Raw genomic sequence first — 19,147 nt, forward strand, 5'->3', positions numbered from 1 at the left:
TCAGAAACAAGAGAAAGCAAGAGAGCACAACTCTCCATAATTAGATGTTTTCTTGTTTAAAATATTTTCTTTAATGTATTTTATTACTGCTTCACTAGACTTACTTTTGAGAAAATTAAGCTAAAAGAGGACAAAATCATTAGGGTTTGATAAATATGCACAGTTAATTACACCTTGAAAATCTCTAGCAAGGAATGATTATTTCTCAGCATGAAGCAGGCTGGAATGAATACATGCACAAGTTTCCTTTAAATTGTTTTCTTCTATGTCTTACAGACAAAAATTAGATAACTCTGCTTTGGGGAAGGAGAGAGAAGCAAGGACCAAAAAGAGAAACAGCATTAAGAGTTCACATTAAAAAAAAGTAAAAGATACACAAGCCTTCATTATCTTCAAATATGTGATGAAACATATTGTTCTGGTATCCTGAGAACTGGTAAAAGCTACTCTCCTGAAGTTACTTCTTATTCCGGCACAGCAAGGGCTAATTCATTCTTTTGTCACTCAGCAAAAGATCAGTGCACTCTCCAGTGGAAATTTCATGATCAGGAATGTTCAAAATGCCAATTTCCTAAGGTTAATAAAAAGGGGGAAAATTCTTACTGCTCCTTAGAGAAAAAAAAACTAAGATAGTGTCTCATCAGGTTAGCTCCTAACAAAACAATGCAGGTCCACTGCTAGCACCTGCAACACATCTATGCGGCTCTATCTACACTGAGAACAAACTGTGAGGTTATTTTCTCACAGCTTGAAAAATAAGTGAAAATCTTGGCTGGCTGGTCATAGGAGTGCATCTTTACATAGATTACAGACTGCTTGCAGTTTCAGGCTTTGGATAGATTTATTTATTACTAATAAATTAGGCTGAAATTTCTTCTCAGAGAATGTCAAATAATTTCACTAAAACCTTTACAATTAGGGAAATGATTGCACTAGCAAGCATTTAGACTAGTTATGATGGAGATCTGAGCAGACACTACATTTAATTAAACAGAATACTTTTAAAAGCACAAATGTATACCTTAGAGATGGTGGCTCATCTGATGTAACAAGAGAAAGTTTATGGCTGAAGAACAAACTAATCCACCTCTTGCATGGTGGTAAACACGGATAATGCACACAGATTCATTTTGGCCGTGCTTCAAACTTCCAACCCTTTGTTCTTAAGCCTCACAGGACAGCTTTGAAGTTGAGCATAAAGCTCCTCTAGCACACCATTACCAAAGAACAACTTTCTGATTATGATCTCATGAAAGTGTAATCAATAACTTACACAAGTTAAAAGCGTGGCAAACAGCAAAGGTCATGTAATTGGGTCTTTATTGAGTCCATATGTTTCACTCTTGGCTTTAACTGGCACTCCCATATAATATCTCTCCCCAAAATGTAAGCAACGAACTTTTTCAAAAGTTACGAAGTCTCACAGCAGCTTCTGTCAGACTGGAGTCCTTCCAGGGTCTCAACGGGGGACACTTTCACTTTCATACAGCCAAGTGACAGAAAATTTGCAGCACCTCTCAGTGAGAGTTTCTTTATTTACTGCTCAGTAGATAACGGTCTTTAGCCTTGTTTTCCAAGCAAACAAGTGTTTAAAAGTTATGGTGAAAAGGTTTTGAAAAAACTTCAACTCTTTCCTGACTAGTTGTTAGAAAGACTTGCTTAACACTGCTCTCTCTTCACATTTGCTGCATGGATTTTTCAAAGGCCTTTTTTTTCGTGAATATCCAGAGTAATTTTGTTCTTGTTGTACAGGCTGCCATTGACCAAAGCAAATTCTAGATACTACCATGAAAGAAGAACTACATTTGTTATTTAAATAGAACGTTTGATCAGTGTATCTGAAAAAGAACTTCTGTGTTTGCTCTTGTACCTGAAATCACACTAATTTATCTACTGAGACAAGACCCCTGTATGTGGACAGGTATTACTGTACTATTTCCATGCACCACACAGGCCTCCATATAGTTATGTCCTCCATAACTATACTTTGAATTTTTTAAAGCAAGATAGACTTACTAGCCGAGCCAGAGTCTGATTTACCTGCTGTCCTGAACTGCCTTTCTCTCTCTCCCTGGGTGGAGAGGGAATCTCTTCGCAGCGTAGGCATCTTCACGTGGCCCAGACTCTGCTGACTTTCTCTGCGCTGGTTTGCTAGCAAAGTCACAGCCCAGAGGGGCGGCGAGTCCTGGATTTCACTGCGGCACATGGGCTGCACTGCAGAACACAGACACTTCTCTGCATTTGGTATAATTTCACTGAGTTTTAGTAACAGTTATTTGGAGAAATCCTCTCATCAAAAATGTCTTTCTTCTGCCCCTAGCCACTGCTAGTGTACCAATCCCTTCCTACTCTTCAAGGTCTGTCCTTTTTGCCTTCCCCTTCTTTCTTTAGAAGGGGGAATCTTTCTTTAGAGGGGATTCAGATGATGAACATGACAAAGAGCCATGCTGGTTTTCCTTTTTTCTCCTTCTGCTCATTTTCTTCAATGGGTTTAAGAAATGATCCTGGCACTTTCTAGGTTAAAAGTTTTGTGCAGATGAACTTGGTGAAAGACAAAAGTAGTGTTCTGATACAAGCAGTGCTGGCATAATCCAGGGCAATCCTCCATTTGAGGAAGATGAAAGAAATTACGACGAGTTATGACAGTCAGGGTCAAGTTGAGCTTCCAGACGAACTCTTTGCACACACTTGCAGGAATGAGTCCTACTCAGAAAGGTATGAGGTTTATTTTGTGACAGCTTATTTCAGGAAAGCTACATCCTTCTTTTTTTTTTTTTTTTCCCCCCCCTCTGGATAATGTGACCTATCATTTGTCAGTATAGATCCTGACAGCGGGGGCCAGTAGCTGAAAGTTCCCCAGAAGTACTTTTTGCAGAGGCCACAACCTCATCTTTATTAGAGAAAATGCTAGTGAGACAGTTCAGCTTCAGACACGAATGTGTGGACTTCTCCAAGCCCAAATTTACCTCTGATGAAAAACTAGTGGGAGTCTGATGACAGCAGGAGTCTATACTTTGCTTAGAGATAACTGCATCATTTGGGATTAAAGAGTTTTGCTAAGATCAGAGATGTAATTTATTCCTTGATGCACAGCTACAGCAAATCTGGTCTGCTCTTGCAGACCGAGGCCAAATTATATTTTTTTGTCACTCAATACATCCCAGATGTGCTGACAATCCCTAACTTCTGCTGGAGTCAAAGGCTGCTGGAGGTTATCCAAATCCTCCAAACCAGCCTTTATGGACTAAATGAAGCGAGTAGCTCTGGGCTGAGTGTGGTCCACGGTACTTTCAGGAAGAAAGGAACACTGGAGCAGAATGACGTCCCTCACTGCAAACCTTGCTGAGTTGTTAAACCTTGCTAAACTGTCAGGTCTGCTCTCTGCATCACTACGGGGCACAGAAATGCCATGCTCGGCACAGGAGCCTGTTGGTCAAATGCTCCCTGTAATCTGCAGTGGGACTCGCTGTGACATGAGTCAGTTGAGTCAATTTTGTTTGGTTCTGCTTGAATTTCTGCTGGTTAGAAGACACTTGGGGTTTGGGAGCTGTTTCTCTGTTTTGATTTGATTTGCCACATTTTCTGTAGATCATAGTACTGGGACTGCACCAGGGCAGCTCAAGGCAACCTAAGACTGTGCTGATTGCAGTCCTACCCTCTTCAGACGTCGCCGTGTGATGAACTAACCAAGACAGCAGATCAAGTTAAAAACTAATCACTTTTTTTTCTGCAGGGCTAGTTTTCAGCCAGAGCAGTTCCCTGAGTGGCCACATCAGCACTGGAATAAGAAAGAGAATGGCAACGTGTGACCAGGGATGGGAAAGAAGATGGGATGGTGTCAGCTGCTAGCCTGGCTGAAGCTGTTGTGGAAGAGCACTGGAAGCAAGGCAAATTGTTCCCGTGCTGTTGGCAGACATCAAATTTCAATATCCTGGTGTGGGGAAGCAGCTAAGCTGAGAATCATCAGTGAGAAGACGGTTCCTCCAAAGCACTGCTGAAACCAACAGAACCTGCACACAAATAGGGCATGCGCACTCCTGACGGTACTGCCAGAGCTGTCATGTGGACACAAGGCTTTTTATCTCTGAGAAAAACAAACAAACAAAAAAACCCCAGACGATCCCACCCTCAGAAATACCTTACTATTGTTCATTAAGGTTATACACCGGGAATAATTCAAGTTGACTCAGGTTTGTCCTGTTTTTAAGCTTGAGGCAGTTCACGTTAACAGGTTTCTTTGGAGGAACACCGGATTACAAGCACCCTTCTGAAAGCTGACCAGGGAGCCGTACTCTTTAAATGGAATATGACACATCTCTCAGGGAAGTGAGACACTTGCCAAGTGCCGCCTTTCCAACAGCGGCACGCCGCTTAGGTGTGCTGTGCAGCTGAATTGAGGATAGGTTGCACATCTGTTTTCAAGTGGCTGTCTTGCCACATCTTAGGAAAACAGAGTCTTACAGAAGAGACTGGACAAGGACGCTGCACCAGGAGGCTTTTGTGATCATACCAACCATACACAGAGTCTGGCAGTGAGGAAATCCACCAGTCAGGGCATGACCTGTCCCAGCTAAGGATGACGCTGCTCTGCTGCAAAGGTGAGGTCCGTGTTCTGCTGCTTTTGAGCATGAGGTGTTCAGGCAAACCGGACTGAAACGTGCACTCCCGAATCCAGACAGCCTGCCACTCTTCCAACAGCCTTTGTCTCTATGGTGGTGCACACAGCATCTGGGCTCCCTCCTGTGGTGGATCTCCTAAGAGGTACCAGAGAAGGACCATGCAACTACAGCTCGGGAGAGCTGCAGCTGAGGAAGATGCCACACAACCTGCTCTCTTCAGCTCTGCTTGGAAGAGGGACTCTCCCACACCCTCCCCAGCGTGCGGGGAAGGAGATCCCATCTCTGCTCCACACAGGGTGAAGAGATGCAATGCTGTTTAGACAATGAGATTACGTTTGTGCATCATATAAACTATTTTCAAACTTTTAAATCTCTGAGGAAAAAAGTGGAGTTTTTTCCCTAATCCTTTCTACCTTTCAATCTTTTTTTTTTTCCAAGAAAACAGAAGAAATGCTATACAAAAGCCTCTTGTGTTCATAACAAAAAAGTTTCAAGAAGTCTTATGGTATCCAATTGAAGTTAAAAATCCGGAAATACCAGTGAATAACGCTATATGTACAGACTTAACTCTGTCTCCTTGTTTTGACAGGACACCAAAACCTCATTAAGTACATGAGCCCATACTAATTCTCATCTATGAGACATATCATCATGCAGCTTCTTCTGTAACTGTGAATCTTACACAAGTGAAGAACGGGCGCTCAAGTCCTGCAGGTTTCCTCAGAGTGAATGGCCGTTACAAACGCTGTGTAGCCTTTGAAAATCCAGCCCATTAAGTCAACTGGACACATTAATATGCAGACACACAGAAAACCGCACCGTTGCAAGCTGTGCAGTACAAGACATGCAGAGGTCTAGGGAAAATATGCTTGCACATGAAGGCCTGCTACCTTAAGGTAATAGTTTGTTGCTGTAACTTTTCAATTGTATTTAATAAACTGAGATGCATATGAATTAGGGGTGGCAGAAACTGGAATGCCACGACTTGCTGACCACAAGAGTCATTAGAAATATTTTCTGGGGAAAGGTGTATGGAAAAAACTCTCAAGGCCAAACCATGCTGGCCGTAGGCAAATATCCACATATATTTTCAAATGCAGATTTTTAAAGTAGTAAAAATCTGTTTTCAGAAAAATTCTGATTTATCTGTAGGCTACTAACATACTCCTGAAGGACAACAGGTGAACAACGCACCTTAGTTAGAAGGTCCTTTTTCCATGAGACACTGAAAGTTACGTTCAGCTAATGGTTTGAGTTTTCAACATGCAGGTTGTACAAATTTTAATCCAAAGCTTTTTGCTTTTTCAAAGAAATGTCTTCAAATATTTTCTATGCATTGAAAGTGGTCAGTAGCTCATTTTGTGCTTGCCAGAAATATAACTTACACTTTACCACAGGATCTAATTTAAGTATACCATTACTAAATCTGCCTTATCTGGAAGTCTATAATCGGAGATAAAAACTAAGTTTCACATAAACATCTCTGCTGCTTGACTATCATCAGAGTAGATGCTTATGCATTTGAAGTAAACTGTCCTGTGAATGTGTCTGGGGTAGCAAAACCAGATTTGTTGGCAAGGTGTAACAATAATGTGTGAAATAGTATTGCAAACTCTCATAATGAAATACCAGTTCAAGAAATTCTGCTTTGTTTACAAGAAAAGCTCCAGCCCTCCTTTCTATGTCTCACCACGCTTAGGGAAGCCCCTGTGGACTGGCTGCTTCCTCCACCTTCCCCTCTCCTGGGTGGAATGACCAGACACAGCCGGACCAGGAGACTGGCACAACTCTCTCCTCAGCGCAGAGAGGGTTAGTTTGGGGATCCTCTTCTGTTTTGATGGGGAAGAAGCTCACAAAACCACTTTGACAGAAGGGCAATGGCCATCCCTTTCTTTCCATCTCTCACAGAACGGGCTTCCCACTCTTCATGAGACTTCTGGCCTGGGGATGGGAAGAAATCCTGAAGAAACTGGGTACCCTCTATCACCTCCTCTTAGACCAAGAAGGAGGAAAGACTGCAGTTACCTCAGTCTTTGCAGACAGGGACAAATAATGTGTAAACTTAGAGACAGAAGTTTCTGTTGGAGTTGCTGGGGTTGAGTGAGAGGTAGAAGAACAGAGATTTCATGAGAACCTGCAGAGGCTGAAAGCTCTATACCTCCAGGTAACCATTCATCCTGCCAGCAAACTTTCAGATTCCGCATCCTTTTAAATATTTCCCCATTAATTTAATTGAGTGAACTTATACTGCTTGATCATATTTTACAGGATGAGAAAATCTTACTTTTGGATAAATAAAAGTCTTATTTATATAAGTTAAATACTTAGAAATGTTTTAAATCTCGCAATTCTACTGCTAGGTTTCAATTAATTGCTGTTCAAACAAATCATAGTAACAGTGGCATCATGGCAGCAACTATATAAATTATGATGTTACTTGACAGCAAATGTTTGGTAAGATAATTTAAAAGGGTCCATTAACTAAACAGGATATTCACAGATACAATTCAAACACCAACTCTATTAGCAGGCAGGATAACGTGCAGCCTCTGCCCCATCAAAGGAAAGCTACTGTTATGTCAAGTAAAAATGATGAACAGAAGTGGTTGTTGATGTGATGAAGGCCTCTAATTTCTGTCCGTAAGGGACAGTATAAGCTTCTTCACCCTATACCTAATACCAACACATCACAGCTCTCTGACTGGAGCCGTCTGGGCAGCAACACGTTGGGTCATAAGCTTTCAGCTATGCTCCTTTGCCAATACAGAAATCTGACCATGCCTACAAAACCTGAATAGATGTTCCTGTGCAAAACTGGATGGAAGGAGATTTTAAAAAGCCAGCACAAACCAAAAAAGGTAAATCAACCAAGGTAATGGTCAACATGTCCTGCTAACAAATTATTTACCAGCTCTTAATGTTGCTATACATTTCATCTGTTGCTTACAATTACAGACCCAGGTAACTGTATTTTGCCTCCCCTTCCTCTCCGGCAGACGCTGATGTGCTCTGCTATGCAACCTGCCTGTTCTCCCTGAAGGCTCCTGCATGGAACACTGCAGGCACATAGCTGTTTGCAGCTACTTGATGTATTTGTGGCTTCACAAGGAAAAAAATAAATTTGTTTCAACCTGGTCACTCAAATGGACTCTATTTCAACAGTTCAATTTATTTTCCAGAACCTCTGCAAGAAAGAGAACTGGCTAAGGCTCAAACTTAGAAAACTGAAAGCAGTGTTTACAGCAGTTTAGAAGGAACAGGCTGAAGCTGGTACTTGTACTCCTTACTGAAGGTGTTCAGTGAACTTTTTTATTTGCCTATATGGTTCTTAGTCTCAGATTCCCATTCACTATATCAATATTCACACATCTGCAAGCTGAGAACAAGTAGAAAACATTGCAAGGAGACCCTATCTTCTCCTGCTCATCAACAAGTTGTGATCTCTCCATGTCTTCCTCATCTTCTCAGAAAAAAATAGGCTCATACTGAAACCTCTGAACTCATTCTCTGATGGTCAGGATGATCCAAGAGCCTGCCCTCTCCTCCTCTGGCCAGCCATCGTTGTGAAGGCTGGCTCTGCTGCTCTTGCTACTGGTTTCTGTGCCTCAGCGCTCAGAGCTGGTGACAGGTCTTCTCATTAGCGGGCTGCTGTTTGGGGAGTTTGTTTTCCCTGGTGATGGGCCAAAACCTGAGGCTGGGAGATTTCCAGGTTTGATGTCAGGCATATTTATTTCCTTTAGGATCAGTTGGGTTCAGGTAGCTGTTTATTCAGGCTAAGGGGCAACTTCAGAGGATTTGTGGGACCAGTTCTGAAAGCAGTGTTTGGTCTCTAAGTTATTTATTGAAGTATTTGGCAGCGATGGCAGCAAGTGCTGAAGCAGCTGGAAGGTAATTGCCCACTTCTCCTTGTACGGCCAAACAAGCTGGATTCCACCAGTTGGTTGCAAAACAAAGTAAACTTTCATAGTAGGTACAAAAAAATCCAGGGGTTTTCTTGTTGTTTGGCTGAAAAAAAGTCCATCTCAAATTTTTGTAAGCTTCTACAAAGGCATTTCTATCCCTCACGTGCCTCTTCTCCAAGTCAGAAAAACTTGTCAGGTAGCTCCTCCTCAGCATTTTTGTGCAGCTAAGTGGTCTTCTATGAATGGACTATGAATCCACATACTATGGTGGATTTCAGGTATCGTAGCTGCATAAAGTCTTCTCAGTGCCTCTGTACAACAGTATCACTGTCTTTGCTTTATTTATATTACATTTTCTGAGGCAGATCTTGGTTTGCTGCTTTGCTGTGATTGTACAAGTCAGTCTCAGTTTTGTATTCCTGCCTGGCCCATTTTGTGTTAATGGCTGGCTTGGGGGATGACAGAAGAGTAGTGGATTTTGTTTACCTTGACTTTAGTAAGGCTTTTGACACTGTCTCCCACAACATCCCCACAGAAGAAGTGAGGAAGTGGAATTTACATAAATGAGGTGGACTGCTGCACTGTTGGGCTCAGTGGGTTATCATCAGCAGCACAAAGTCCAGTCAGAGGCCAGTCACTAGTGGCACACCTCATGGGTGATATTAGGTCTCACACTCTTTAACATCTTCATTAATGACCTGGATGTTGTGACAGCATGCACCCTCAGCACGTTTGCAGGTGATAGAAGGCTGGGAGGAGTGGCTGATATGCCAGAAAGTCGTGTTGCCATCCAGAAGGAACTCAACAGGCTGGAGAAATGGGCTGCCAGGAACCTCACGGAATTCAACACGGGGAAGAGAAAAGTCTTACACCTGGGGAAGAACAACCCCAGGCACCAGTATATGATGGGGACCACCCAGTTGGAAAGCAGCTTTGCAGAGAAGGAACTGGGGATCCTGGTGGACACCAAGCTGACCATGAGGCAGCAATGTGCCCTTGTGGCAAAGGTGGCCAACAGCCTCCTGGGCTGCATCAGGCAGAGCCCTGGCAGCAGGTTGAGGGAGGTGATCCTGCCCCTCTGCTCAGCACTGGTGAGACCACAGCTGGAGTGCTGGGTCCAGTCCTGGGCTCCCCAGTGCAAGAGAGACAGGGACGTATTGGAGTGAGCCGAGGGAAGGGGCATGAAGGGATGGGAACATGCCTCAAAAAACTTTGAGGATGTGTCTGTTTTTCCCTAATTAGCTCTTTCTTCTATGAAGTAAGTGTAAGGAAAGAGATGGATCCTCTGCAGGTTCTTCTACAGACTGGCAGGTCTCACTAGACATTGGGAGGACCAGTGATGCAGGCAGAGGCCCTGTAGGACTGTCAGCTCACACGTCACCTGCCAGAGTGCCACCCAAGGGGAAAACCGCTGATCTCAACGCATACGTACTCATCAAGCAGGACTTCTGTTCTTTTATACAATTTGCTCAGCTCAAAATGTCACAGATAGACTAGGTGCTTTTTGTACATGGATCTCAACTTTATTTTGGATAAGAAGAGCCAGTCTTTCATTACATTATCACACACATTATTGTATATATTTTATTACAACCACAGTTTATTACAACTAAAATTTCAGAATATCAGTCTCCACAAACCAAACAGAAGAGAAAAAATGTAAAGTCAACTGTGCATTCAACAGCCTATCCAAAATGTGATTGATTATGTGTTTCCTCCATTTAAAATTTTCAAAAAAGCCATTTACATAACAGAAAATACCAGTAAAGCTATCTTCTACTTTTACTGAAACATACACCTACAGCAACAGACATCTACTACATTTTATACATATAATTCACTGCAAAGAACACTATGTTTTCTTATGGAAAGGCTACTGCAATGCAGCTGTCCATTCTTTGCTCTGCATTTTGGGTTACTGCACTTACCACCACATCCGGGCTACAGTCTGTAGTAGCAGTGAAGACTTTGGCCACAAATAAACAGCTAAAAAGCAAATCAGCAAACAAACAAACAAAAAAAAACCCCAGCAAAACAAAAACTCCAACATGGTTGAACAGCAGAATAAAAGAGACTAATAGAAGTAAAGTAGCATCCTTCAAAAGGTGGAATTTATGCACAAAAAGGAAAATAAAAGAACAAAGCCTGGCAAGCCAAGTGTAAAGCCACAGGAAGGCAAAACAAAAAAGGTTTTGAGATGAATTTTCTCGAAAGCTTTAAAAATACTAATTAGGAAGTCATTGCTCTGAGGTAAGGTATACAATACTTAAAATTTTCTTCTATACGATGCAAGTAGCTACCACAGGTCTGGGTCACACCGTATTCCTTACATACGTGCATGCCCTAAGAAAAGTGTAGTTTCTTATATTTGTTTTACAAGTGTATAATTCACTTCGCTAGAAGCAAGCCATTCATACTCCTAGCTACGTAAAAAAAAACCTCTTTGAAAAGTGTGGTATCAACAGAAGAAGTTAAATACAATAAAAATTCTTGCAGTTAGTTATCATTATGGTTCGTTCTTACTTTTTACTCCATGGCATTACTTGTAACAGCATTAACTTTAAGACCACTAAGAACATACTTGGGAAACTGTCTGTAAAAAAAGAGGTGATGTTAACAGAAAACATTTTCACCTCCACAAAGAAGAGGAAAGCAACACAGCCTGGATTTTATATTCCAGAAAATCTGCTAGTAACATGAGGAGAGAAATCTGTATGTTTTCACAAAATATAGTCTTGCAGCTTGAGGTGTCCTGCTAGTTCCAGTGCTTTACAACAGTTATGTTGTACAATGCTGCTACTACTATAAAAGCAGTGAGAATATTTTATTACTTACGCTTTTTTGTTAAAAATGTATTAGAATATTTATAGAAAGGATAAACAATGAAAATCTTGAAGAATGGCTTATTTACACTGCTGTGTAAAAAGAATAATTGTGTAGTTTACACATATACCATAGTAAATTACTATGGAAACCAGATGTAGCTTACACTACAAGGTGCCTTGTAACTCATCTCTGCTGAGCAATAAATCCCCCCCTTTTCTTCTTGGCAAAACTTTGAGAAACTTTACTGCTGTTTTCTATCAGCAGATACAACAGATGGCTGGCACATGCCTGCTTTACTAAGAAAGTGGGATGTCTACAGCATTACTTTGATCCCTGGTGGCATGTCTACAACACTGAGATGCAAAATACCACAGCCGAGCAGAATCTCAATATTAAAGGTTTGGAGCTCTGCTCTTGATATGAGAACCCCCTGTCTAAAAATCATGCTCACAGTATGTAAACATCTTCACATTCCACATGGAAAGTTTGGTACAGAGGTCAGAAAACAAAGTATTTCCTCTGTTTGGTGACATGAAACCGCAGAGAAGGTACTACTGTAAATCCCAAGAGTGCGAGCCTATGCAATTGCCTTGGCCAAACTTCCAGAACAGTCATACTTTTATTGGAAATAAAAAAAAAAAAACCTAAACTGTGCTTTTGAAACATTTTTCAAGCTGAAAAGCACAACTGTAATCACTAGGTATAAATAAGACATTTACAAAAAAGTTCAGCAGTTTCTTTGAAGCAAAGTTTCCTTTGAAGAATTAAGTGTTTTGAAATTCACTGGTTTTTGTTTTCTTTCAGTTTATCAGGGAAACAGCAATGTTTGAACAGAGCACTCTATTGCATCAATAATGCCTTGAAACTGGTAGTCTGTTAGCTTTCCTCCGGGCAAGGAAACAAAACTTCCCCTGGCATAGCTGGATATGCCATTTTATCTTCAAGGTCAGGCTATGTCTCAGCAACATAAGGTAACTCCAGAGAAATCAACTGAGCTATTCAAGGTTGATGGTCACATTGCTGAGATGGGAACAAGTCTCCAGGAACTGCAATTATATACCGTTCCTAAGCTCCGCTTTATAAAATAGAAATGGTGCCAGAAAACACACTGATGAACTACATCCCTCTTCTTAAGAGGTGGGCATCTTTTTGCTTTACTCAAGGTTATCAGTTACTCTTTCATCCATGCACCATGAGATACATACATGCATCCTTCAGTCACAGGGGCCACATCTCATTCATGCACCAGCACAGGACTGAGTATTCAAACGCCAAATTATGGGCATGCATACAACCGTGCAACAGGAGAGGAGCCGTGGGATGTTCATGACAGTTGGGAGTAGGGAGCAAGCTGCTACAATAATTCCCCTGACCCCAAACACTTCTCTCATATCTGATCAACCTTTTTTTTTTTTTGATATGGTTCTCTCCCACCAACACTCACTCACTTGTGAACTTAATTTCATTGCTATCAGAAGTCCCACTGAAAGTTAAGTGTGCATATTGGTGTTTGTGGATTTGGAGCTTAAATACCTGTCATAAGTTCCTAAATGCTGTAGAGATGATGTTATTACTTTGGTACCTTCTACTGGTGGACATAGTGAAACACACCGGAGCATTAGTTAGCATCATAGGGTCTATTCCTCTCTTATTGGGAAGTCTTTAAGTGCAATATTTCCCAGAGCATAAGATCCCCAAAAGTCATTACTCTTTCTTTTGCAAAAACCACACAGAATAAGAGCAAGCAGCACACCAGTGAGCTCTAGTGGTTACCGTATGCTACGTAACCACTGATTTTTGCTTTTTTAAATCTTTCAAAACAAGGAGCAATTTTGTAACTACCAGTTTACCTAGATTGCACTTTTTCAAAAGAGAACATAACATCTGTAATCTTACATTTAAATTCACAGGTAAAAACATACAGTGCATAAAAATATAACAATCCCATTCTGCAGTACTCTAGCCTGCTCGTAACCCCTGCCTCATCCTGACCTCACCAGAAAAAGTAAGTATTCAGCACCTTCAGACCCTTAAATTGTGGGTTTCCCCTAATATTTCCTCATAATTAATTAGAACTAATGGACTAAGGACTAAAAGCAACTAATGCTTTCCTTTAGTTACTGTTTTCTAGTGAAAATGGCTTTAATTGTTTATCATAAAAAATCTTTTCCACATAAAATGGAGCCAGGGCACAGAGAAACGTAACATCTAAATGCAGTGGGGTTTTACCACATCAAGTTACACAGGTATAATCTAGTCTTTAAAATGTTCCTTTCAAGAGATAGTTTTGAACTAGAACATGGACAAAGGCAGCAATGGAGGACTGAGAAGTATTGCCACTCCCTGGGTTGGATTATTTACTCACCTACAACTTGAATCATTATTTATCCCAGGAGCAGGTAGATGGAATCTACCCACAGGATATTTATACCCACTTTCCACAGGTGTAAACAGGGATGCAAGGTGCATGTCAGGAAAGACTTTGCCCTGCCCTGCTGGAGATCCCAAGCGTGGTGGGCAGGCACCCACCCAGCCACTCTCTCACTCCCCTGTCTTGCTGGTATCAGGGCCGGGAACGACGTAGTGACACAGACAGGATCTCCTGCACCTATTCCGGGGAAGTCTGATATCCATAGATCCAAAAAGGGGAGAGGCTGTGGCATACACTACTGGCAGCCCCCAAAACCGGGAGACCTAGAGAAACATCTTCAAATTTCAAGTGGGATACAAGGTTAAGATGTCTATAAGGCATCAGACTCACAGAAGAAGTTATTTCAGTTTTACCAAAGAGGAGACAAGTGTATGCTAGTTAACACTTGTTTTACAGAAAGCAGTCTAGTACTTAAATATCTTGAATGCCTTTCTTCCTTCAAAGAGTACCTGTTTCCATTTCTTTTCCTTCTTCCTTTCTCGCCTCTCTTCTCCTCTTTCCTCTTCTCTTCCCTTCCTCTTTTCCCCTTCTCTCCTCCCCTCACTTCTCTTTCCCACTTCCCCTTCCCTGACTTAGGAAATTCCCAGAAAAAAAGTATTCTGCCAGAATAACGGTAGCAAGTATTTAGTACTTTCCTGGATGTGTCAATGGAAACTTCTAAGAACACGTATACTTAAAACCAAAACAGAACACTGAAAAAAGCATGCTAAAATTTATTCATTTCTTCCCCTCATAAAATATTAGAAATTGTGGAGAAACTGTGTTCTTTTGCCACAAATAACTTTTATCCTACTTCTCTTAGCAACACTACTGTGGGCAATGATGTTGTTGCCTTACGGGCTACAGCAGAAATACTCACTTTTTTTTCCCTGCCCCTTCTCATCACGTAAATGGCTGGGTGGCATAGGGTCAGTAAGTGTCCTGGTTTCCACAGAAGATGACATGAACTGTAAGTAACAGGCAGCTGTACTCTACAACACCTCTAAGGGATGCAAAACCTAACAGGACTCTTTGTGATACCCAAAAGTAGACATTTTATCTAGGATGCTAAGTACATGCATTTTTTCCCCAACTCCTAAAACATGAAGGGGTTGAAACTCCTTCCTGAGCTTAGGCTGCTGACTGAAACCTCACTCTTCATCTGCAGACCTGCGTAAGTATCTAAATATCCAGAGCCATAAGAGTGGAGTGCCAATGTTTATATTGACTGTACACACAGATGAACTTGGAAGGAGTAGCTAGATGGGATTATAAAATCTCCAAATGCAGAGTCTCTCAGTTTTAACACTTGTTTGATCCATAAATACCTGAAAGTTAACAGACTGTTCTAGGAACACAGTAGTGCAACGATGTTACTTTCACCATTTAGGTATTTCATTTCCTAATTATGTTTTGTCTAAGAGGAATTCAATAATTCAGCAAAGAGGAGGAGAAATAAGGGGTTAAACAGCTTTGCTGCTGCTCAGGAGGGATTTCATCCTGCAAGTTGCATCAAGGGGAAGACTTGTCTATACTGCCTTTAACTTTTCCACTCTTCTTACTGAAATCAGTGTCACAATCATCCTTTCCTAACGAGCTACCTGCAGGCAGCAAAGGAGGCAGAGGAGAGCACGAGCAAGGACAAGAGAAGGAGAGGGTTCAGTCTAACATCTCAATCCTCCTTTCCAAAAAGAAGTAGTTTTATCATGGACAGCAACTGTCAGAGAAACGGAGCAGGAAATATAGTCCCAAAACACACTAATTATTTATAGGTATTTAAATGCCAGCCCTTGGCATACAAAGTTGTTTTCTCTGTAAAGCTGGACTAGAACACCAAAGACCTTGAGCAAGCCACTGTGAGTAAGTTTTGTCTCTCCACATTCCCCTCCCTCTCTAAAAGAGGGAGTTAAGTGTTTCCTAAACTCAAAGGCATTGTGAGGACAGCAAAAATTACAAGGGCCTCAGACAACACCTCAAAGCCAAACAAGTCCTGTAGTTAGAGTGAGTATTTTAAAACAGCCAAAACCACAAACAAATTTGTGAAGCTGCAATTAACTGAATTAGACAATCAATTTTCACTGAATATTTGAAGGTAAATACTGCTCCATTTTTATCAAGCTCTTTATTGTATGAAGTCAATGTTCAGCATTGTAGAAAAGAATTAGTTTTACCTATCATTTTTATGTTACAATGATTTTTTTTTTCTGTGTCCACGATAACGCGTGCTAACGTGGTTCAGCTTTATGCAAATTTAACATATGTTGTCAGTGTGTCAAATCGTGCGTATGTTTCTTCAGGAAAATATGTCACGCATTCTTATCTTTTCGACAAAAAAATCCAAAGGGATCCAATACACTGCAGATTTACGTGGTTTCACAATTAGGCTTGGTAAAATTAAGTCTACAGAAGAGAATTGTTGTTTACCAGGACGACATATCAAGTGTGCATGTTTAGTAAAGGGAGATCAGTGAATAACCTGTAGCATACGTCCATGAGCCAAAGAGAGCTGAAAGGAAACTGCACCCACGCAACCACCGCCAGGTGAAATTTTATTAAAAGCCGAGGCAACCGGTGTCTCCTTGGGGAGCACTGCCTGCCCGCGCTTCTCCTCCCGGGACACCCGGCTCTCCCACGCACCGCACAGCCCCACTTTGAAACGCACTTTCCCAGCGATCCGCCCGCCGTTCCCGTTGCTCCCCCCACCACCCCCGCCACCCCACCCCTCCCCGCGCCTCGGGACCCAGCGGGACCCCGGGGCTTAAGGCGCTGCCCACGCGGGTCCGGCGGCGGCCGACCCACGCCCGGCACGCCTCGGAGAGAGTCTCCGCAACTCATCCAAAGCCGAGCCACCTGCCCCGCGGCCCCGTCCCCGCACCTACCCGCCCTGTCGCCTGCCAGGTGAAGTTCATGGCGTGGATGCTGACGGGGATGGCGGGCATCCTCTGCTGGGCTCTCCTGAAGTCGTGGGTGAACGGGGCCATCTTCCCCTCGGAGACGATCAGAATATCCTCCTCGAAGCCTGCGAAAGGCAAAGGGGGCGCGATGGGCGGCAGCCCCGACGGGCCGGGCTCCCCTCCCCGGTCTGCCCGCCCGGCTCGGGGGAGCGGCCCCGCTCACCGATGAGGACCCGCGCTTGCTGGGCGTCGATCCACAGGTAGAGCGTGTCCGGCTGCCGCGGGGCGGCCCGCAGGCTGCAGAGGCTGAGGGCGCCGCAGAGCAGCGCGGCGCACAGCCGCCCCGCCGGGGCCATGCTCCCCGCACCGCCCGCCGCCTGCCGCTCCGGCCGCGCCCGCCCTCTGCCTCTGCACCGACACAGGCGCGGGGCGGCGGCGGGAGGGCGCCGCGGGGCGGGGCGGACGGGAAGGGGCTGGGTGCTGCGGGAGGGGGCGGCGCGGCGCGGAGCGGACCTCGGCGGTCAGCTACCTCACCTCCCCGCCGCATCTCCCCCGGGGTTCGGGCACAGCGGGGACGCGGTGCGGGACCCACGCCTTGCCCTGTCACGGGAGACGTGCCCCGGGGCGGCCGGGCCACCGGGCGGTCGTGACCGCGCATGGAGTGCACAAGGTGCCGCCTGCCCCTCGCCCCGTGCTCACCCCATCAAGACGGCAGAGCTACACGGCTGAAGGAACTCGAAGAAGCTCAGTTTAGAATCGCAGAATAGAATCATAGCGTAGTTTGGGTTGGAAGGGACCTGTAAAGGTACTCCAGTCCAACCCCCCTGCAAGGAGCAGGGACATCTCCACCCAGCTCAGGTTGCTCAGAGCCCCGTCCAACCTGGCCCTGAATGCTTCACAGGGATGGGGCATCCACCACCTCTCTGGGCAACCTGTTCCAGTGTTCCACCACCCTCACTGTAAAAAATTTCTTCATTATATCCACTCTAAATCTACCTTCTTCTAGTTTAAAACTCACAGAACAAGCCATCAGCCTGGTGGTACAGCAGGGACCATGTGCTAAAGGGAGAGAAGGCTTTCACCTTGCCTTTGTCCGAAGATTTTGGGAACAGTGGAGACTGAAAAACAGTGAAATGTTGCCATTTACATAGAAATCAGAACTGACTCAGTACAGAAACTTAGTAAAGCTGAAAGAATTTTCTATTGAAAAATTTATTAAAACAGAATCATGTCTTTTAAAGGAAAAAAAATAGTTTCTCAATTTGCTGCTTTCTTTCTCAAGAAAAAAAAAGCAAGCCTTTTTTTAAAAAACAAACAAACAAACAAACAACTAACCAGGATAGATAAAGTTTGAGCAAAACTCCCAAATTTCTGTCTGTAATGTTCTGGAAGGAGCTGGAGGGTATTTTCTGCCTAGGATACTACTGCGCTCCATCGCATCCCGTCAGTGTGACTGCAGAAGTTACCTCTGCATTAACTGCCTGAAACGTAATTCTTCAGGTCATGGGAAACAACATGAAGTTGGCCGTGCTTTTCCAGACAGATCCATTTCAGCAGAGTTTGCCATGTCAGCGTACACACCTGGAAAAGATGCCAAGCGCTGCCATTGTTTTTCATGTGCAAAGAGCTTAGCCAAACTGGTAACAGTGATTTCTTTTTTTTTTTTCTTAAGCAAAAAGTTTATGGTTCGACACATGAGATAACCTCTCCCTCCTGTTGGCATGCTGTGCCATGAGGATTCCTGTGTCTCCTTCTGAGGAATCTGCCGCCGTCTATGCATCACTCCATGAATCCCGTATGGCTGTTCCTGTCCTGGAGTAGGTACCCCTCCCTCATTTCTGTGGTTCTGTCTGCTCAGGATCTTTTGGTCAGATTTCCCAGAACAGCATGCATGTGTATCGGAGAGAAGCATGCACCCTTACATATTGTATGTATGTATCTATATATGTATACCTTCATAAATACCCTGCAATTATGAAGCAGAGCGTTAAAACAACATCTCTGCATTTTCCATATACAAGTAACTGGTACGGCATCTGTGCACCTCCGAACACTTTCAGACACTTTTCCACCCATTTTATGGGTGAGGAGCTGGGACCTGGAGAGGGAGTGACAAGTCTACCCGAGGAACACATCTGCAGGCAGATGCTGGCTGGAATACCACTCTCTTAAATCCTCAGGTACTTCCCTAGTAACTTGCCCAGCTGGAAAAGCTTAGACTCCAAAAGCTGGAGTCAGCGTATATACTCTAACAGAAATGCCCCACCTCTAGATAATTACTAGATAAGGGTGATTATTTACTATTTATTATTATTTGTTATGTATTATTATTTATTTTGTGTAAGATGTGTTTGATCTTACGTGCTCCCCTGTGCTTTCCCCTAGCCGACTCCATACATGGTTAGGAGGCTACAGCAGTGGGTGAGGTTGCCCCGTCTGTTGTTTTTGTTTAGTGGGGGGCTACGGCAGCAGCTTCTGTGAGAAGCTGCTAGAACT

The 19,147-nt window shown here is 43.4% G+C and overlaps 1 protein-coding gene across 1 annotated transcript in view; it reads right to left on the reverse strand.

The window, feature by feature from the left end:
* WIF1 (Wnt inhibitory factor 1) overlaps positions 1-17,035 on the reverse strand; it is a 45,018-nt gene extending 27,983 nt beyond the window's left edge. The window contains exons 1-2 of the mRNA XM_086740028.1: positions 16,875-17,035; positions 16,637-16,776 (exon numbers count right to left, since the gene is read on the reverse strand). Of these exons, the coding sequence (XP_086596154.1) occupies positions 16,637-16,776; positions 16,875-17,007 (273 nt within the window). The 5' untranslated portion in view covers positions 17,008-17,035. The remainder of the gene's footprint in view (positions 1-16,636; positions 16,777-16,874) is intronic.
* Positions 17,036-19,147: the final 2,112 nt, after the last annotated feature.

The sequence above is a fragment of the Chlamydotis macqueenii genome, chromosome 1, assembly GCF_036417535.1.
Source record: "Chlamydotis macqueenii isolate bChlMac1 chromosome 1, bChlMac1.mat, whole genome shotgun sequence".
NCBI classification, from domain to species: domain Eukaryota; kingdom Metazoa; phylum Chordata; class Aves; order Otidiformes; family Otididae; genus Chlamydotis; species Chlamydotis macqueenii.